A 22,151-nucleotide genomic window follows, 5' to 3' on the forward strand; every position below is an offset into this window, starting at 1 on the left:
GATCTCTAAGCTTCATCTCAGTATAAAAGCTTGAAACCATTATGATGTTTTATCTTAAATGTAGCTTTCACACACATGTGCGTGTATATCCATATGTATATCAATTTCATCTTTTATACATGTATATGTATTTTATACATCTGTACATATCAGATGTAATGATACCATGGGTATGTCGGTGCTGTCAGATATTTGTTTTTTAGCCAGTTTTGAGGCGATATTCTAGTTCAGTCACACCTAAAATTAAGCATTTGGATGGTGACTATGCAGGGTGATGGGGGCAACATCTTTTAGACCCGAAACAAAGGTAGCCCCATCCCCTACCCCAGCAAAGCAGGTGGCCAGCCTCCCCTAGGAACTGAGTCATCAAAGCAGGCCTCTAGCATCTACTTGGCTTCCTTCCTTGAGAAGCTACAACGTCCTGGGAATTTATATAGAAATTAGGAAATGTAGGGACCCTGACTTTGTAATGCTTGTGATTGAAAGTACATACAAGGCTGAGTAGCACTCAGCCGTTCAACAAATATTTGAGTACCTACCTTTTCCATGTACTGTTCCAGGCACTAGGAGTAGTTGAAAAGCACAGATATAAATGCTATTTGCATGAGGCCTAAGGAAGCTTTAGAATAAATCTACAAGTCCAAGTTTCCCAATTCCCAGTTTCTTTTTCAGCATTTTTTGGTAAGACAGGACTGATGGCCTGTGTATATCAGTTGCTATTTCCTTAGCAATCAGTGAATAGTCATCATAACAAACACGCTCCCAATCTCACCACCACCACCCCGCCCCCCAGTCCATTCCGTACCCTGACCTCCCTGTGACCCAGCAACTAAAGGGACCACTCCGGACACACCATGACCCTATGTCAGGGCTGGTGCTTACGTGGATATGATGGTTTTAAATGATTTTTAAATACTTTGAGTATCATTCCTGCCTTAAGGTAAGGAAAGTTATCACCATGACATTAATCAATAGTTTATTCCCTTAAGCTTGAATTATAGACTCTGAACATTTTTGTTTAGTTTTCAGTGAGTGTGTATATCTGTATACACATACATATATTTTTCTGTTGTGGATGGAAGGGAGGGGAATCACAGCAAAACAATTTATAGGATAGAAGAAGGATTGTAATATACATCTTCCCTTGGAGCAGAATTGGAAACACTGCATTTTATCACTTTGAGGCCAATTGCTGATAAGAAAGTCTTTGTAGACATGTACTTAAACATCTCTGCAGTGACCCCAAGGTATGTTGTACTCTGTATACCCATCATAAAAACAAACTCACACGGAATAAGTGGGGATGGATAGAACTTTAGAACAAAGGTGGTAAGAAATCTAGAAATTGAAATGATATAGTTCAAAAATGAAATATGCAGATGCTCCTTGGGAATACGGTCATTATGGAAACTTACTCATCTGAGTTTAGGAAATACAGAAGATGTTCCTAGAAGAGACGTCAAATTTGAAAGAAGGAAGAGGGAAAACGACATTTCCTCATGCACACGAATCTTGTGCTTTAGCTGAGGGGCAACTGTGGAATGTCTTTGTCATCAGAAGTCATATGCACGAGCTGTCTCTTGTAGAACCCATTGGACTTCCCCTAACTAATATGATGGGATCTTGAACAGTTCTTCAGTAGAAAATATCAATAGACCTGACTTTCCTTTACCAATGTACACGTCAAACCTTACAGGTTTCTATTCAGGTGAGTGTTTTTGCTATTCAGTCCTGGAATTTCTCCAATTACCCAGTTATCTCTGAGGAAGCCAGTGATTCCTCTAACAGACATAACCAACTGGAAAGCCCTGGGAGGAAGCTCTGAAAACCTCCTATTCTCTGTACTTGTCCAGCATGAATGGCTGTGCTCAGAGTGCCTTTTTTAAATGTTTGTTTTATATTGGAGTATAGTTGATTAACAACGTTGTATTAGTTTGAGGTGTACAGCAACGTGATTTAGTTATACATGTATCTATTTTTCAAATTCATCTCCCATGAGGATGGATACATTGGGAGTATGAGATTGACATATTGAAAATAGATAACCTACAAGGAACTACTGTATAGCACAGGGAACTCTGCTCAGAGTGTTTTAAAAGGGGAGATAGATCTTATGATGGTCTATACAGGCTGGGAAGCAGGGAGAGGAAGCAAGAATTGAATTAACTCAGTAACACATGGGATAAATATGGTCTCTGAAGAGTCAATTCTGAGCAGGATCTTAAAAAAAAAAAAATGAACCCGAAAGAAAAACACAATGCGGAAATTTAAAACTGAGAAGAGTAAAAACGAGAGATGGGCTGTGTTTTCCATCACCGGAAGACTTTCAGGGTGTTTACAAGAGCTGGTGGTTGTGTTCGTGCATTTCCTACAGCCTTAGTGAACTTTCACCATCCGCAGGAGAATGGAATAGAATTCCTGCTTGGTAATCTTCAGTGTCTGCCTGACACAATCAATTGCGGTGTTATTGCCAATGCAAAGCAGACCTCGTGTTTATCTAATTACCTGCCAGCACTAATACAAAGCAGATCCTCCTGGTCCTGGGATTTCCTGCAGCTCTGGAGAGCATTCAGAGGGTATAACACTGCTTCTTAATTGTTTCTGGTTATGGGGGAGAGGGAAAGCAGGAGTAAAAGAAACACTGATAATCAATAACTGCAACTTCTTTTCTTCTAATCAGTAAATAATCAAGCAAATGGCTTTTAATTTCACTTCCCCTGCCAGTGTTTTTCTTGCTCTGATCCTCTGTTGCAGTGCTAATTATTTGTGAGCTCGTTATTTAAATATGATTTTCATGTTAGGAACCTAGAACGAGTAGTGATGACAAAAGTATAAAATCAATCAAATGAGTACTTTTTAAAAAATATTTATTTATTTGGCTGCACCAGGTCATTTGTGGCAGGCAGCCTCCTTAGTTGTGGCATGTGAACTCTTAGTTGCAGCATGCATATGGGATCTAGTTCCCTGACCACGACTGAACCCGGGTCCCCTGCATTGGGAGCATGGAGTCTTAACCACCGTGCCACCAAGGAAGTCCATCAAATGAATAGCTATGAAATAATATATTTTGGAAAAAATTTGCATAGTATTGTAGTGCTTGCAAGTAAGGTAAACTGTCTGGAGAAGGGAGAGATTTCTTTGAACAGAGTAGTAACCACCAAAAATTTCCCATGAAGGAATCAGAAATTGATCTAGGTGTTGGAGAGGGGACATTTTTATATAGGAGGCTTGGAGGGAGGAGGGCATCCATGGAGAGGCAACAGCCTGGGCAAAAGCACCGATAATTCGTGATTGACTGGACTAGAACGTGGATTTTTGTTGAGGTGCAGCAGAAGCTGAGCCATATTTGGTGTGGTGGGACCAGTTCAGAGAAGACCATAAAGGTAGGCAGAGAAATTGGCCATGACTTGGAGGCTGTGGAATCATGGTAGGTTGCTGTGTGATGATGCTAGAGAATGATTCCAGCAAATAAGGAACTAGCCAGAGAGAATGGGCAGAGAAGACCAACTCTGCCACACACTTCAGTATCAGCGCCTAAATAATTTGTGATTATGAAAACTGTGGAGGGTAAACTAAAATAAAACTGAATTCAAGACATATCTTTGGAGGGGGGAGTGGTTTAAAAAAAAAAAAAAAAAGGTTCCAAAGTACATGATCTGTGAAGAAGGAAATGATGAAAATGGTCCTTAGGAAAGAAAACATGGGATGTGTCTGGTTTAGTGAAAAGAACCATGATCATGAACTCTCATGACATGTGTCAACTGTTGCCCAGAAGGAGAGAGCCGTCCTGGCTACTGTCCTGGTGGGTATTTAGTCCACATGGAGTGGTTTGTTGCCTGTATCTCAAGAAACATATATGTGTAGTATCCAAAACCCATGGGAGCCGCTTTCAAATAATCACAATGCATGGTTGTGAAGGCAGCCCCTTGCCTGGTCTGTGGGTTGGAGATTGAACCCATCCATCCACATGTGTCATCTTGTGATGTTTCTGTAGTGTAGTGGCCAGCATGTTCACCTTACACGTGTCATCTCTCCTCAGTCCTGCCTGCTCAGATCTGCAGGGTGTGGGTTGCACGCAGCTGGCCACATTCGTTCCCTGGCAGAGAAAGGATGAGGCTGGATCTGCAGTGGGTGGGTGGGTGGGTGGGTGGTAAGGTAGGGATGTAGCCATAAATAGCTTCCAAGAACAATGGATACCATGGAAATGCTTTGGGAGCATCCCATATAACAAAGGAAGCCAAAAATTAAAGGTGGAAAAGAAATGAATCACCACCAAAAATAAAAAGGTGCATTGTTCTCTCTCTCTGTCTCTCTCTCTGTCTCTCTCTCTCTCCCTCTCCCCACTTCTCATATATAAGTATATATACCTCTACACGCACACACACAGCAGACACAAAGCAATATTTGTATTACATCACTAAGACAGAAGCAGATTGCAGAAAATATATAAAAGACAATTCCATGTTTTTGTAGGTAAAAATGATCAATTACTGTCAATTTCATGTAGTTTCCTGCCAATATATATATAAGCACATATGTGTGGACATAATCTTTTTTTAATATAAATTTATTTTTTATTTATTTATTTTTGGTTGTGTTGGGTCTTCATTGCTGCATGCGGGCTTTCTCTAGTTGCCATGAGCGGGGGCTACTCTTCTTTACAGTGCACAGGCTTCTCATTGTGGTGGCTTCTCATGTTGTGGAGCACAGGCTCTAGGCATGCAGGCTTCAGTAGTTGTGGCTCAAGGGCTCAGTAGCTGTGGCTCAAGGGCTCTAGAGCGCAGGCTCAGTAGTTGCACACACGGGCTTAGTTGCTCCGCAGCATGTGGGATCTTCCAGGCCCAGGGATCGAACTTGTGTCCTCTGCATTGGCAGGTGGATTCTTAACCACTGCGCCACCAGGGAAGCCCCCATAATCCTTTAAAATCTCAGGGGGTAAAAAGCCTAGATTTGTATATATAACTTAACATACTGATGGTTATCTCTTGGTGGTGGAATTATGGGGTTTTTTTTGCACTTATCTTTATGTGTGTATATATATATACACATATATATATCATATGTATATACCTGTGTAGTAACTGTGTAAATAATAAAAAATGATTTTTAAAGAAAACACAATTTAATATACTGTTAAAAATAAAATTAAAAAAACACTTTTGCATCTTTAGTTTATAAATACCCAAAATAATTGAGACCGAGTTATAATTACTTACCTTCAATTTCCACTTACCAGAACGTACCTCTTGGTGTGTAAGTTAGACCTGGGGAAAACTGTTGTGATTTTCCCAGACTGCAGCTCAACTGCCACTGGCTCAGAATTGCATTTCTCTGCCTGCAAGATCCTCCTGGGCCCATCTGTATGCTCAAGCTACCCCACAGCCTCTTAGGGAGACAGAGGGGAATTGGAGTTGATACGAAGCGCCCCAGATTTGTTACCAGGAAGTGGTGGTGCCCTCAGTAATCACAAAAATACAATTACACACTGCCAATCACAAACACTCAATCACAAACTGCCAATTAAGCAGGCAGTTCTTGGAAGGGGGACCCAGGGATGGGTATTTTAAAAAAAAAAACTCCCCAGATAATTTTAATGTGCAGCCCATATGAAGAACCATGACCCCAATGGATTAATTTACTAAGAGGTCATTTGAACATGGCCTTGGAGAGAGGTAAAATTAAAACAGAGAGGATCTGGTTGACCAAGGCCAGTGGCTGCATGGCCCTGAGTCTTGTGAGAAAATAATTATGTGAACAGAATAAAAGAACATGAACTGTGGGGTGGGCTGTTCTTGCAAAACATAGCGAGGTCAGTGGGTAGCCTCTCTTGAGCTCACGGTAGAACAATCTCTAATCAGATATTTCAAGCTGGGAAAATGGTATATGAGAGCAGCTTGCTGACAAGATACTGGTATTTCATAAAATACTGTAGAACCCAATTTTGATGCCGATGCCAGGGGACTGAAGCTCTTTTGGGCATCAGAGACTTTCAGCCTTCTCCATGAGAAGATACAGGCTAACACACGTGCTGGATCTTTGCGTAACATACCTGATGGTAAAGCAGTGGCCTTTTGAATAATTTTTATTCTACTTTCAGAATTTATTTCAGGTGGATTCCTGTGGAATATCTTTGGTAGTTATTCTAAAGATTTATAGGAATGAAAGCTGGGTAGCACAGGGGTGTTCTGGTCCCTGCCCTTCTTTTTACATGTCAGGAAAGGGGAGTTTCAACTTGCCCTTGGTGTCAGCAAGCAGAGGCCAGGACAAAGACACGCCTTTCTTCCTCTCTTTCTTCCTTCCTTCCTTCCTCCTCTCTTTCTCTCTTTCTTTTTTCTTTTAGAATAAGTTGAGTCAGATTCACTCCTCTGTTTTTTCTTTAAGAACTTTTATTGAGATACAACTGACATACAATAAACTGCATATATTTAAAGCATACAATTTGTTTTTTTTTTCTTATTAGTAATGTATGTATGGCAATCCCAATCTCCCAGTTCATCCCACCCAACACCCCCTGCTTTCCCCACTTGGTGTCCATATGTTTGTTCTCTACCTCTGGGTCTCTATTTCTGCCTTGCAAACCGGTTGATTGAGGCACACGGTTCTTAACTCCTGTTCAAGACCCCTGAAATTCACTAGAGTTTCTGATTTGGAGCTGTGCCTTGTCTCCACGCAGTAGCACATGAGTCATTTTGTCCTCTGAGTACGAGGACCGTATTCATAGCATGTGAAAGTTGTTATTCATCAGGTGCTATTGATTGATGCTGCACGTGTGCTAGCCCTACGCTGCATGACTCCATGGTTATCCTGTTTAATCCCTGGGACCAACCTTCAAGGACATTATTATACCCATTTTACTGTGGGGAACACTGAGGTCACAGAGATAGATGAAGACTATCCAAGATTTAAATCCATTTCTGATCCTGAGAGTCTGCACTAATCCCGCTGTCAGTAATGACGACCCGCGAGCTGGGAGTCATCAAGTCAGAGGGGAAAATGCCCTCTTCCTCTGCTCTGTGCTTCCATGTGGGCCCCGTCCTCTGGGGACCTTAGCCCTGGGCTTTTCAGCTCCATTCACTCTTTTCTTTTTTTCACAGCTGTAGTGGGTAGAACTCTACTACCCCAGGTTTTTTTTTTTTTTTTTTTTTTAACAGCCTGGCTATATTCAATTTCTTTTTCTGGGGAGTAGTTATATATCTCACCTGTTTTTAATGGAGTTTCATTTCGCTACCCGGCATAATCTTCGTTCCTGTGGTTTAGAAGGAAGAAAATACCGTTAAGCTCAGACAGAGTCCTAAACAGATGTTCTGCATGTCTCTTTGTGTCGTCCTAGCAATGCATCACTTTCAGATGTCTTAGCCGTGGCCTGCCAGCATGGCTGTGCCCATGCCAGATGCTTTCAGATAGCATGCAATAAGCAAAAACTGAAGTCAGGTTAAAACCACCAAAGTCGTTTTATTCTCATTCGTGACTGCATTAGCATCTGGACTTTGGGAGGTACCACCTGCTCTCAGGAAAACTACTGTGGCATTGAATCTGCTCCATAAAGGAAATGCAAGGTTTGGATGTTAAGCAACCTGAGTGTGTAAGAATCTGAATATGATCATATCAACTTGAACAAGTTCTTATCTTTTATGAGGATTCCTTTTTTAAAGAAAGATTTGCCAGAAATTACCCTTTGCCTGTTACCTTCCCTTTATTGTTAAAAAAAAAAATGGTGGCCCCTTTGCAAAAGTGTGACTTACACACAACTTTTATAAGCTACTTCCATCACAAATCAGATGTCAGAACACACAAGAGTTGTATTTAAAAGCACACGGCAAGGGTTTTCTGTCAGTAACAAGTGCAGGAGAGGGTTAGAGTAAGAGATACTCTTTTTTTTAAAAATAAATTTATTTGTATTTATTTTTTATTGGCTGTGTTGGGTCTTCATTGCTGCACGCGGGCTTTTTCTCCATTTGTGGCGAGCTGGGGCTACTCTTCGTTGAGGTGCATGGGCTTCTCAATGTGGTGGCTTCTCTTGTTGTGGAGCACGGGCTCTAGGTGCGTGGGCTTCAGTAATCGCAGCACATGGACTCAGTAGTTGTGGCTCACGGGCTTAGTTGCTCCGCGGAATGTGGGATCTTCCTGGACCAGGGCTTGAACCCATGTCCCCTGCATTGGCAGGCAGATTCTTAATCACTGCACCACCAGGGAACTCCCTAGAGTAAGAGATATCCTGTGAAGGATTTGGAACCTAGCTGTGTCTGTCTGCCTGGGAGGGGTCAGGTGCAGTCCGCCAGATAATACTTATGAAGTTCTCAAAGGGCACTGTGCAAGATTGGATTCGTTAAAAACGTAATCCAAAATGACAGCGTCTCACCCCGCTTGGCTTGCCTTCAGGCAGACAGAGGAAGGAGGCTACACGAGGTGACCCTTCAAGGTCCCCTACCTTATGGGACTCTGTGAATGCTTAGCAACAGCCCCTGTGCTTATAGTCCAGCTGTGTTGCATCTACACCCTAAGAAGGCACTAAGGAGAGGGATGACACACCCTGCAGATCCTCTGGAATTTGCCATGGCGTCAGACCTCGTCCTCCCAGGTTTCTGTATGGTGGTGGAGTTGTGCTGGCCTGGGACGGGACCAGGGCAGGGGGAATGGTTACTGGAGAGACTCTAGTGTAAGACAAAGCGAGCCACGGGCAACACATCTCCAAGCGATTTGCAAGATGATTGCAAAATATTTGGTGATGGAAGATGGCAGGGGTGGTGGACGGAGGGCCATGGAGAAAATGGATAAAGATGTCTCATTTGCTTTAAAAAAGACTGAATGTCTTTTCTCTGTATCCATCTCATCTGACCACTGCCCTGCTCAATAGCATGATTACAAAGGACATCTTTCCATTAAGAGAGATCATCCGCATCTTAACAGATATCAAGATCTGAAACAAGGGTGAGATTTCTTAAAAACAAACCTTCCACACACTCACAGTACCGTATCTATACCTAACAAGAACGGAAAAAGGCAGAGTTTGGAACTTTTTATCCAGGCCATGATAATGGCAAACCAATGCAGGCTCCCTTTAAATATTTATTCATGGTTCATTTTTCTATCATCATATATAGTGAAATAGCATCCCTTACCTGAGCAGTCTTCTGGCTGTATATAAAAAGGGACAGGCTGCAAGCTCACTGCTCTCTTCATGCTGATGAGAATCTAACAAATGCAAGAGAGAGAAACTCTAGTAAGCCTGAGGGATTTTTTTTTAAAGGAATGAAGCAATCATCTTAGAAAAATATTGCAAAAGAGAAAAAGAAAAAATTAGAATGAAAAGGGAAAATACGAAGAACACAATCCATATTGTCTGCACAGAGAGAAAACGTTTCCTTTATAGAGGTAGACGTAAAGGGATGTAGGAAATATATCTGCTCCATGTGAATTTATTAAATGCAACTTTCTTTTTTTCTCTTTCTTTCTTTTAGATAAAAAACCTCTTCATGAAATAAAACCCCAAAGTAAGTTATTTTTCCTCTTGTGAATATCACTTATTCTCATATTTGCTGCTTTACCGTTGTATTTGTTTAGGAGCCAAACAGAATTGAAGTTCCTACGAAAGATCCAGGGCTTTGGGGGGGCTTCTTCTCATACGGTTTGGAGTCACATATCAGAGATTTAAATGGAAAGGAAATATGCACACCCCCTCCCCTGCTTCAGAGTAAAAGTAAATCTCTTCTTCGGATTCCGCCTGCCTATAGCAGTCCATTTCTCTGCAAATGTCATCTGGGACTCTTATTTCGGAGGAGATTTATCTCATGAAAATTAATAAATATTTGTCAGTACAGGCTTTCATGAGAGCAGCCTTGGGCAATACAATAGCCTGATTACAAGACTCTCCACCTAGGAGGGGGAGGGGGCACCTGAGAGATGAACCCTGAAGTCACTGGCAACTGGGTAGACGAAGAACCAGTATTTCACAGTGAAATGGCCAGGAATTGAACGTGGGGGGTGGGTGCTGGCTCAGGCTCTCTACCCTCTGGTTTGTTTCCTGGAGAGACCTTTGCATTCCCTCCATCTCATGCATCCAGTAGATTTGGGGGAAGGAGCACAGCCTGAATGATTGGCAGCCTGGCATTTCAGCCCCAGGGTGCTCAGCCCCAGCTGAACTTGAGGGCTGCCTGGAGGCCATTTTTAAATCCCAATTCCTGGGCTATACCCCAGTGAAATCAAAATGGGAAGAGGGGACTCAGAACCTAGGAATCCCTAGTTTTAAAAGCTCCTTGGGTGATTGCAGTGTGAAGCTCGAATTGAGAACCACCGTCTTAGAAAAATAGTTCTTGAAACTTAGATCAGTGACCACGTGCATCAGAATCTTGGGAGATGGTGGGAGTTTGTTAAAAATATGCACCCGCCCCCCGCTGCCGAATAGAACAGATTAATTTGAATCCCCGGTGCCGGGGCAATGGGAGAGCTCCTGAGAATCTATATTTTAATATGTTCCCCCAATGACTCTCAGAAATATGTAAAGTAGACTAGGGCATCATATAGACATCAAAGTCCATATAGAAGGGCATCAGCAGTACAGCTCTTAGCAATATTAGAAAGAGACAACTCCCTAGCCAGTTTGATTTGTAAAGCTTGTGAAAGATGCTCTTGACCAGTAGCTTCCATTTTAGTCTACAATGAATGGCTTTTGATCTTTTAAATCCTAGGGTATTGAAATTCAAATAGCTTGGAAGAGTTAACAGCTTTTCTTCGCCACCTTTTTGAAAGCATTAAGACCCTGTGAAGATAGACAGAAATCGGTACCCTGGGAGAGAGGTCAGGAGACATGAGAGAAAGATGCAGGAAAGCTATGATGTTCATGCTTCAGATGTTGCTTCAGGCAGGCTTGAGACAGAATAATGCCATGACTTCTGGAGTCTGAGAACTTTACAGAACAGGAAAAACAAACTTTCTTGTTTTCCCTGCTGTCTGCTGCCTGTCAAGTTGTTATTGGGACTTAGGCAGCAGCCCTCTGAAGTCATGCATGCTGGATTTGGAATTCATAGGAAGATTGAAGGCGGGGAAACCTGGTTGGGTGTTTGTGTGTGCGTGCATGCATGGGTAGAGAGGGAGAAGAAAATGGGTCATTGAATGTTCGGGTTCTGCCTGTGCCTGTGTCAAGACCTCAGGGTGACCGATGGAGTAAGTGCACCCCCCGGTGCCTCCTGGTCACAGAGCCCCCACCATCCACTGGTCCCCATGTGCAGCACAAACAAAATCAGGGGTATCCACGTGCTGGCCAATGGGAGAGTTCCTTAGAAGTGCGTGTGTGTTTTTTAAAAATTAGTTTCACGCTTAGTTTGTGAGTCCTGTGCTGTTCTAATTTGGTTACATCTGTACTTCCAGCCACACACCCCACAGTAGCTCTCTCTGGTCCTTGGGGACTCCTGAGTGAGTTTTTGCTTGGGGTTCTCATTCCTGTACACCGTGCTTAATTGCTGGATATTGCCACAGTATCACTTAAAGTGTTTTAATATGTGATTTCCTAAAAATAAAACCTTAACAGAATCAGTGTGATTGCAAAAGGCTCCCAGAGGCATCTGATCAGGGTTCTGGAGGCTGCGCGTGGTTAGGAGTGCACGATACAAAGGCGGGCTGCGGTTGTTCAGTGAAACAGGGGCTTCGCTGAAGACTCCGTGAATCATCACTGATGCAAAATCAAAGTCAATTATGAAGATAATTGAGAAACAACCTGTTCCTCTAGATAGCCGTGCACATGATCCTCCTCAAGGCCAGGTGAAGGGAAACCATCACTCAGCGCCTCGCGCACAGATCTGTGCGAGGCGGGCCGAGGAGCTGGCTCTGAGTTGCGGGGAGGTGTGAAAAGAAAGTGAAGTCTTAAGGTATCTGTTGGCAAATCAAAATGACAAACTGGGGAAAATATGTGCACGGCATCGTTCATGAAAGCACTTATTGTAAATGAGATAATTTAATCAATTACGTTTCCTAATGTACTAAACCGAATGTTTCATTTTCTGCTTCTGCACATCTTAAATTATCTTCAGGTGCTTTATGAGATTTAATCATAGTTAATAGAAACTTCATTACCATCAAATGTGCTTTCAATAAATGTTGTGTAACAATGTCAGGAAGTGCAGTAAAATCTAGTAGGTTCTGAATGGCAAACATGCACCCCCAGAGTCAGGCTGAAAAATGGTCGTGTGCAGACAATGAGACTCCTGGAGGCTCAGGGATGAGGCTTTCTGAGAGGCTGTGCGCCTCCAAGGAGCGGCTGGTTCCGCAAGTTCACCTAAGAGATGAAAAGGTTTTAGCTGCCCCGCTAGAAAATAACTCAGAATGTACTCTTTCTCCACCTCCTTTCCATGTAGTTGTTTTGTAACTAATAGAAACGCACGCTAAGCACAAATGCCATTAATCGTTCTAGAGTCAGTTACCTGCAGGACGCCGCCAGTTGAATGTCTCCTAATAACCTGAATCTCAGCTTTTTCAAATTGAATGTATCCTTCTCTGTCCTTGTTTTTATCCCAGGTCTCTTCCCATCTTCTCTAGCTCAGTGAATACTGTACCATCAACACAGTCGAGTCCCACGCTTGGACAGCCTCCTGGACAGCTCTCTTTTCCCTCTCCCTTCTCCAGCTCAGTACCCAGTGAATCACTAGCATCTAACCATTCTGCCACCTAAAAAGATCAAGCTCACCAAGTCTCTCCATTTTCCTCTCTTTTATATCCATCCCTCCAGTCATTCAGCTGCTATTTATTGAGCGCTTCCCATGGGCTAGGACATGTTCTAGGTGGTGGAGAATCAACCCCGAGCCAGACAGATACAGTTTCTGCTGCCACGAAGCTTAGAGTGTTAGGGAGATGGAGAAAACAAAGCAGAGGATAGAGAGTGCTGAGTGCCATGGAGGTGGTGACAAGGATCGGGAAGAGAAAGCAGGATAAGGGACTCAGGCGGGGATGGAGGGGATGTTGCTTTTTTGTATAAGGTGTTCAGAGAAGGTCTCTGTAATCAAACCACATTTAAGGAGAGGCCTGAAAAAAAGCAAAGACAAACATTCTAGATATCTGAGAAGAGAACATTCCAGGCCAAGGGAACAGCAGGATGCCAGGGCTATGTGGGAGGAGCTTGCTGCAGTATCCAGGGAACAATTAAGGCAGGTACCTGGAGCAGAGTGACAAAGGAGAGAGTCATAATAGCTCAGGTCAGAGAAGTGGGGCACGGGGAAAAACTGCCAAGCGTGTTACAGGCCATTGTAACAACTTTGACCTCGACCGCGAGCGAAATGGAAAGCTGTGGATGGTGTTGATTTGTAGTGACGTGACCTAATATTTTCAACGATAAACTCTACCTGCTGTGTTGAGTGTAAACTTATAGGGAACCGGAGCAGAAGCAAGGAAGTCTGTTACAATGATCTGTTGTAACAATAATCTCTTACAACAATCTAGGCTATTACAATACCCAGGCTATTATAACCTAGATTCAAGATGAGTATGGCTTAGACCAGATACACAGCATTGGAAATTGTAGTAACAGTCCATAATCTGGATATCTTTTGAAGGCAGACTCAAAAAGATTTGTGGATGGATTGGATGTAGAGTATGAGAGAAAGAAAAGCATTAGGGGTGCTTCCAAAATTTGGGCTATGCAGCTAGAAGGATGGACTTGCCATTACTGATCTGGGGCGAGCTGGGTTTAGCCCATCTGGAGGGAGACTCAGGGTTCAGTTACGGATGCTGAATTTGAGATACTTCTTAAACGTCCAAAAGGAGAGGTTAAACAGGCAATTGAATATATGAGTCTGGAGGTCAGAGGAGAGTCCTGGCTGGTGACATAAATCTGGGGCTTGTCAGTGTCCAGATGATATTTAAAGCCATTAGGTTGAATGAGATCACCAGAAAATGAATGTGAATAGAGAAGATATCTGAGGACTCAGCCCTGGAGGACATCAACATTTAGATATAGAGAAGGTCAGAAGTCACTGCAGAGGAGACAGAAAAGTAACAGCCAGCCTAATAAGAGAAAAACCAAGTGAAAAGAAAATGGTGTCCCAGACAAAAAAATGTTTTAAAGTTCAGGCCCTCTTTCTTCCTAACCAGGATTTCTGCCATTGCTTCCTGTATCCAATCTTGGCCGACAGCAATTTATCTGATCTTTTGAAAACATCAATTCTGGTCACGTCACCTCCATGCTTAAACCTTTTCAATAGCTGACCATTATTTTTAAGATAAAGTCCAAAGTACTTAATGTCTATGCGATCTAGTCTCAGATAGCTTTTCTTAATCATATCAGCTTCTCTCAAGCCACTTAATCATTAGCAGTTTTCCCTCCTACCCTCTCACCTTCCTATATTCTTCAGCCAAACAAAGCTTCTTAGTTTTCTGAACACCCTCGGCCCATTTTGGCATTATAGTACCTTACACGTTCTGTTGCTTCTGCCAGAAAACTTTCCTTCTACCTAATCTTAACCTCTTGAGTTTATCCTTCCTTCAGGTTTCAGCTTGGGTCTCACTTCTGCAAAGCATTCACCAGCCTCCCCCCAGCCTCCCAAGTCTGAGTTAGTTACTCCTGTGATTGACTCAGTATTGAGCAGTTTCCCTGTTTCTATACTGTATGTTCATTGCCTTTATCCCAGGCTGGATTCCCTCTCTGACAGACATAATTCCCGCCATCTGGTAGACAGTATAGGGTCTTTTTTTTTTTTTTTTTTTCCTTTTGTTACATTCTGTAGTTATTTGGTTGCTCTGTGTCTTAGTTGTAGCTCCTTAGTTGGTGCTTGCCGGCTCCTTAGTTGTGGCATTCGAACTCTTAGTTGTGGCATGCATATGGGATCTAGTTCCCTGACCAGGGAGCAAACCCGGGCCCCCTACACGGGGAGTGCGCGTCTTAACCACTGCACCACCAGGGAAGAACCCGGTATAGGGTCTTGTTCACCCTTAAGCTGTGGCATTTACCACTGTGCCGTATGTATGAGATGTTCAATTCATACTTGTTATTATGGTCTTACATCTTCCTGCTAACTCCACACTGAGCCTTTTTTTGTTAAGGTGAAAATAAAGACTTTGCTTCTATAAATTTATTTTAACTCATTCATGTAGTAGATATTTATTGCGCAATTATTCTATACAAATAGTCTTGGCCCAGTGAAGCGTGAAGGAAACAGTAGGCAATGTTTCTTCCCCACAACTTCAGTCAAGGTGGAAGATGATAAAGGATTTGAGAAGAGGGGAAGTAAGGAGGGAGTTTTTAATCACCATCTATTCTGTGCCAGATGCTAGGTTAAAGTCCAAACTGGATGCTTCCCAGGATCATTTCTATCAAAGAATGACCCGAATGTGTCCTTACAGTCTGAAAATGAGGTATTTCTCCCCTCCTCACTAACACTCTCTCCATTCTACCTCTTGGCTCCAAGTACACCGCTCTCGTCCATCTTGGAGGAATGTGGATTCTGGGAATACACATTCTCTATGATCTTCATAGAGTTAGGCAACTCCTCAGAAGATGCGAAGTCTGCACTGGCAATTTGGACATCCTCTTTCAGGCTATGTAGACCTGAATGGTACCTTGAACCCAGAGAACCATCTGCGACTTTGAACCATAATATCTTTAAATTCTCAACAGACTTCTGGACTCTAGCAAACATTAGGTGACTGGCCTCAATGCTACTCTTCTAGCCGTGATGTAAAGCACATTTTTTTTCCTATTTGACCCATCATTTTTCTTCATCTCCTGCTGATTATTTTCCATTACATAAACATAGCACTTTCCACAAATTGCATGACTTGCTTTGTCCTTCGGAATCGTTCCTACTGTGAATCAATTCAACCCATGCCTATGTGCAACATTTGTAATTTTCTTCCTAGTTCCAGACTTTTTATTATTTAATTTTTATTCCATCATAAGCGTATGCCTTTTCTTATCACCATTTTCAAGAATATCGTTGACCTTACTGGACAGGATTGGGAACCTGTTCATCAAATACCTGGGAACCAAGCACAGACACAGTCAATAAGTGATAGACCAATATGTTCTTCAACATCAGAGTAGCCTTGCTAAAAAATATGGCTTCACAGGCTCCATCTCTCCACATGTTAGTGTATTCAAAGTTAGAGCTTCTATCTTCAATTTCCGGAATAGAAAACGAAAATGCAGTCCTTATCTCGAGGGCTGGGGTTCAAATCCTGCTCTTTGACTCCATTTCTGATTTTACCTTGGTCTTCCTATCTGATGGGAAAAAGCATACAGTTCTTTTGCAGGCCGAAGGTAGAATTACCAGATAAAATACAGAACCCTTAGTTATATTTGAATTTCAGAGCAACAATGAATACATTTTTAGCATAATCATGTCCCAAAAATGGCATGAGAAATACTTCTACTACAGTTATTCATTCTTGATCTGAAATCCAAACTTCACTGTGTCATGTTCGGTTTTGCATAATCTGGCAACTTTACTGAAAAAGTAGAACGTGTGAATGTGCATTATCAAGAAATATTTTATAAACTAGGTTTTCTTTACTGTCAATCTTGGAGGAATGGTTAGGATGAAAACAGAGATTGGAGAAGAGAGCCTTTCAGCAAGAGCAAAATGTCTGAACAAAAAGAAACAAAAAGTCTCCTGAAGTTCAAGGTCTACTTGAAAAAAAATGGATATGGGAAGACCTCATTTTATTGGGCTTTTCTTTATTGTGCTTCACAGATGTTGCTTTTTCTTTTTCTTTTTTCCTACAAATTGAAGGTCTGTGACAACCCTGCATTGGTCAGATGATGGCTACCAGTTTTTAGCAATAAAGTGTTTTCTAGTTAAGGCATCTCCATTGTTCTGTTTAGACATAATGCTGTTGTACACTTAATAGACTACAGCATAGTATAAACATAACTGTTATGTGCACTGGGAAATCAAACAATTTGTGTGATTCGCTTTATTATGATATTTGCTTCATTGCGGTGGTCTGGAACTGAACCCATAATACCTTCGAGTTATGCCTGTCATCAGATTTAGCCAAAGAGTAGGGTCCCTATGGATGCGAAATGGGCAAAACAGTTGAAAAACAGGATGGAGCAGAGCAGAATGTGTCTTGAGCTGTAAGGAAAGTCCCAGTTGGAGTGAACTCAATACCTACCAGAGTCACTGACAGGTAGCAGTGCCAGAACTGTGTTTGGGAAGATTTAGTAAACCACGTGTAAAGTGGTTCAGAGCGAACAAAGACTGGGGGCTGGGTACCAGGTAAGACAAGACTGTGCCATGTGGATGCCTCCTATTGAAACTGAGATGTGAGAGGCACTGGGGATCCCATCAGTGAGGAGGGTGAGTGGTCTGGGAAAGGGGTCAATGGAAAGAAAAGATGACATCGGTCTCAAGCCTGGTCTCTGGTGATGTCATTACTATAAAAAAGGAATTCAAGAAAAGAAAATATTTGAAGAGAGAAGAATGGTGAATCCGTCAATCAGATGACAAGTTTGAGATGCTGGCACAACACACAGTTGCATGATGGTTTTATCCATCGAGCAGGTGGATGTGCAGGAAGACGTCTTCACATAGGAGACGAGGGAGGAGGTTTTGATTTGAGGATGTTTGGCATCAAAGGAATAGTTAGCACTGTCTGTGTGTGAGTGATGATCCAATTAGATGAGCCAGAGGGGCCAAGAACTGAGCTTTAAAGTTCTTTTATAGAACTTTGAGAAAGAAGGGTAGTTCCTAAACAATAAGAAAGGGGAAGGTAGGAGAATCACATTTAAGGGAATTTTTTTTTCCCCTTCTAGAGGGAGGGTTGACTAGTCTTGTGTTTCTGCTACAGAGCAGTGGAAACGAATAAGACAAAGAACATCACTGTGGTTGTGAATAATCGTCAAGAGGCAACAGTGGTTTGGGCAAAAGTCAGACTTTAAAAGGGTAAAAGAACAACCAAATGATACAGATAGCGATCTAGTTAAATCCTTGTACAACCTGGCCATGGACTAGGCACGTGTAAAAAGAAATGAAGCAGGTCTGTAGGTTCTGATGGAAAAGATCTACAAGGTATTGTGCACCGTGGGGAAAAAAGCAACATAAAGTACAGGAAGTATAATATGGAAATATGATAATGATAATATAATAACTTTGAGTAGAAAATGGAAATTTACATTTTTTTCTGAAAGATCTTAAAGATACTATCCAGGGTAGTTACTTTTATTTTTTAACTTTTTTTATTGAAGTATAGTTCATTTACAGTGTTGTGTTAGTTTCAGTGTACAGCAAAGTGATTCAGTTATACAAACATATGTATCTATTCTTTTTCAGATTCTTGTCCCTTACAGGTTATTACAAAATATTGAGTATAGTTCTGTGTGCTATACAGTAGGTCCTTCTTGTTTACCTATTTTATATATAGTAGTGTATTTATGTTAACCCCAAACTCCTAATTTATCTTTCCCCCAAACTTTTCCCCTTTGGTAACCATAAGTTTGTTTTGTATGGCTGTGGGTCTGTTTCTCCTTTGTATATAAGTTCATTTGTATCATTTTTTGAAAAAGTCCACATATAAGCGATATCATATCATATTTATCTTTCTCTGGCTTCGTTGGAGGATAAATTTTCTCTTGAGGTAGTGTAACTTTTTATAGTTCCTAAAACAGTTTCTGATTGTATGCATGTATTCTTTTTATTCTTTTATTTCCACACGGACAGAGGTTAACCGATTAGGGAAATTATAGAACGTAGCTCAAGAAAGGTTTAATGTTTTTAAAAAATGCTTTGGTTTTTTTTTTTTTTTTTAACAAAGAGCTAAGAATTTCCTGGGTGTGAAAAAAATACTGCATCTTTGAGAGGTTTATCAGAGAGTAGGTGGGGAGAAGGATTTGGGGGTGGGGGGTGATGAGGGAGACCAGACTGTGTTTGTAGGCAGAAGGCAAGGCTCAGGTGTGGAGGCAAGGTTGAAAGATGCCAGACCAAAAGGGAATAATGAATGAGGCCAGGTCCCCGCGGAGGCAGGAGAGGGCCGATCAGAGCTGGCCTGACACAGAGAAGGAGCAGCTGTTCAGGGAACAGGGAAAAGGACAGGAAAAATGCAGGAAGGAGCAGAGGAATTTGAGTTGCAGGGGAGGGAACTCACATAGGAGGACCTCTATTTTTTTCAACTAGGAAGAGGGGCCAGTGAGAAGCAGGGGTGTCGAAGAAAGGAAACAAAGTACAGAGTAACTGTTTTAATGAAAAGTGTTATTTGGTCATAGGACATGCATACAGTAATTACTCGGCTGCACGGAAGACCCAGGTGAGTTTGCAGAGTGTCGGGTTTTTGACAATACACGCCAGTCTAGTTGGTGAGTTTCTCCAGCGGGGCAAGTTGACCCAGTGCAGGGAGGAGAGACAGGGAAGCCACCCTGTAATGGTTAAGCCACTTGGGAGTGAAGACAGATGGGTGTCCAAACCCGGTCTTTGCCGTTTTCTCATGATGAAGCCTTGAGGCTCTTTATCTCATCTGAACCTACGTAATCGTCTGTAAAATAGGAAATAGAATGCCTACCTCAAATAGATTTGGTTGTGGGGATGAGACTGTGATCACACCTGTAGTTCGCAGAGAAGCAGGGACAAGCTTAGGGCTCCGTTAGTGGTTACCCTTGCCATCAAGAGGTTTTGTTGCCGAAATCCGACCTCTGTACACTGGTGCCAGATGAAACCTCGGAGACAGTTTCGGATGAAGTAGAAAGAAAGAGCTTCGTTGCTTTGCCAGGCAAAGGGGGCCACAGCGGGCTAATGCCCTCAAGTCTGTGTGTCCCGCCCTGGAAGGGGCAGTGAGGAGTTTTACAGTAAATGGTTCAAGGAGCAGGGCGTGGTCAGCTCGTGGACCTTCTTCTGATTGGTTGATGGCGAGGTCATTGGGGGGCAGCATCATCAATGTTCTGGTTTCAACCGGTCTAGGGTCCGTGTTCTTGTGGTCAGCAGTTTTCATCTGGTGGGGGTCCGCGTCCTGTAAAGCAAGTTAGGATTGTGTGTCAGGCCTTTATCTATACCCGTCAGGAAACTGGGAGTTCGGTGACTCTGCTAGGTGGCAGATTTATAGTCTAAATTGTTACCAGTTCCCCAGCCCAACAGCTATTTTTTGTTTCCACATCTTCACATTTCCCCATCGTCAACTTTCGAGTCAGCCTTTTACTTCAAAAGACAAGGAGACAGGGGCTTGTGCACGCTTTCAGGAGCAGGCAGTGTGGACAGCAGCTGGAGAGACCGTGAGCCAGGGAATCGACTCTGGAGTCCAGCTGCCTTGGATGGAAGCCCAGCTCTGCTGCTTACCAATCATGAGGCTTTGGGCGAGTGATTCTCCTGGCCTTGGTTTACCCATTTAAATGGGCACATGTTTACAAAGCTGTTGGAAGGACTGAAATGAGTTAGTAAGTGTAAAGTAGTAGACCAGTGCCTGGCATACAGGAAGTGCTATTTCAGAACGTGCTGTTGTTGTTACTAATGACAACAGAAGGGAGGTTTTGGAGGATGGCAAGTTGGAAAAGCCGAGATGCTGACTGGCAGCGGGATTATGAGACGCCAGGCGACACAAATGTAACCGGAAGTGCTCACCGTGGTTGACCACAGCTGACCATGTAAAAGCTATTTTCTGATGTGATAAAAAAAAAAATGTTGCTTCTCAATGACAGCAGGTATAAACGATTCGCGCAATAACTTTTTATGTTTCTGCGTGCAGTTAAGTATTCCTGCACATCTCTCTCTACCTGCAGCACTGCCCGCGCTGGGATGAGGAGGGGCTGGTCCAGAGATGGCTGTTTCCTGGGACTCCAGCATAGCAGCTGGTTCTTTACCCTCCTGTGTAGTTTGCCTCTCTCAGCCCTCTTTGTGAATATTTATTGTGTGAATCCCTTAGTAAGTCCCTGCCTCATATATATACCAGTTCAAGTTGCTGAGGGTTTTTTTGCCCTTCCAGAAATGGGAGCAGTGGTCATTTTATAATATCTAATGAGATCACACGGAATAGCATATATTTTTTAACTTTTTATTTTATATTGGAGTATAGTTGATTAACAATGTTGTGTTAGTTTCAGGTGTACGGCAAAGTGATTCAGGCATGCATATACCTGTATCTATTCTTTTTCAAATTCTTTTCCCATTTAGGTTGTTACTGAATATTGAGCAGAGTTCCCTGTGCTACACAGTAGGTCCTTTGTCGGTTATCCATTTTAAATACAGCAGTGTGTACCTGTCCATCCCAAATTCTGTAACTGTGTGTTTTGAAAGGCATTTTGTTGGGTTCCTTTATTCATTTTGTGTAGCTATCTAATCCTCTAAAACAGATTCTAACCTGATAGAGTTAAACCCATAGCACGGGCATTGAGCTAAATTTCCATGAGTAAGTGGCACTAATATGTCTTTCCAACGAGACTCCTGTGAAGAAAGGAAGGCACACTAAGTAAACAGCCCTTCACATCATTCCTTCGGGCACAAAAGTTACTCTGAATGACTAGGTGTGATTCTAATTCGTGAAGACAGGAAAACCGTTAATACTTAGTCCTTGAACTCTGAAGTTCGAAGGGGCTTTGAAAGGTCACTTAGCCTTTCTCGCCAGCTTTGGCCAAAAATGAAGTCACTGCAGACTATTGTCAAGTCATGCCGGTCTTGAGAGCCCCTGAAAGGAGATTGCATAAGCTCTTTCAGAAATACAGTGCGGCTTTTTTAACAACCCTCCTTGTAGAAAAGGTCATTTTCATATCTAACCGGAGTCCCAGTTGCTATAATCAACAGCCATGTCCTCCTTTTCAGCCCTTGTTGGAGATGCTGCAGAGCTGGTTACGAGCTTCATAAATGAAGGCTCATCGGGCACTTACTGTGGCCTCTGCTTACAACAACGCTTTATGCATGAAAGGGTCCCCACAAGCCACTTTATACTTCTCCTTTCTCCAGGGCAAATGAACCTGTAAGCATTTCCTTTCCAGGGTCCTAGTTTCCAACTATTAATCTTTGCAGCCTTTCTCTGTAGATACCTCATGCTCCTTCCAGCAATGAACAGATTCCTCTGTTGTTTCTGACTAATTTGGAGTATAAGAGATTTCCCAGTCCTGGTTTCTTTCTTTCGGTTTTCTTTAGCCTGTAGATTGCCCACAAGTTTTTTCTGCCACATGTTGAGTCCTTCTGAGCTTGGCCTAAAGCTTTTGCGACTCTTGGAGAGAGGAAAATAGGGATGAAAGCACAGGG

The 22,151-nt window shown here is 42.5% G+C and overlaps 1 protein-coding gene across 2 annotated transcripts in view; it reads left to right on the forward strand.

The window, feature by feature from the left end:
- UNC5D (unc-5 netrin receptor D) overlaps positions 1-22,151 on the forward strand; it is a 571,153-nt gene that overhangs the window by 469,676 nt on the left and 79,326 nt on the right. The window contains exon 8 of one of the 2 annotated variants that reach the window (XM_057697245.1): positions 9,459-9,491. The exons of the other annotated variant lie outside the window; for it this stretch is intronic. Within the exon in view, the coding sequence (XP_057553228.1) occupies positions 9,459-9,491 (33 nt within the window). The remainder of the gene's footprint in view (positions 1-9,458; positions 9,492-22,151) is intronic. 2 annotated transcript variants of the gene reach the window in all.

This window comes from Hippopotamus amphibius, chromosome 10 (assembly GCF_030028045.1).
Source record: "Hippopotamus amphibius kiboko isolate mHipAmp2 chromosome 10, mHipAmp2.hap2, whole genome shotgun sequence".
Lineage (NCBI taxonomy): Eukaryota > Metazoa > Chordata > Mammalia > Artiodactyla > Hippopotamidae > Hippopotamus > Hippopotamus amphibius.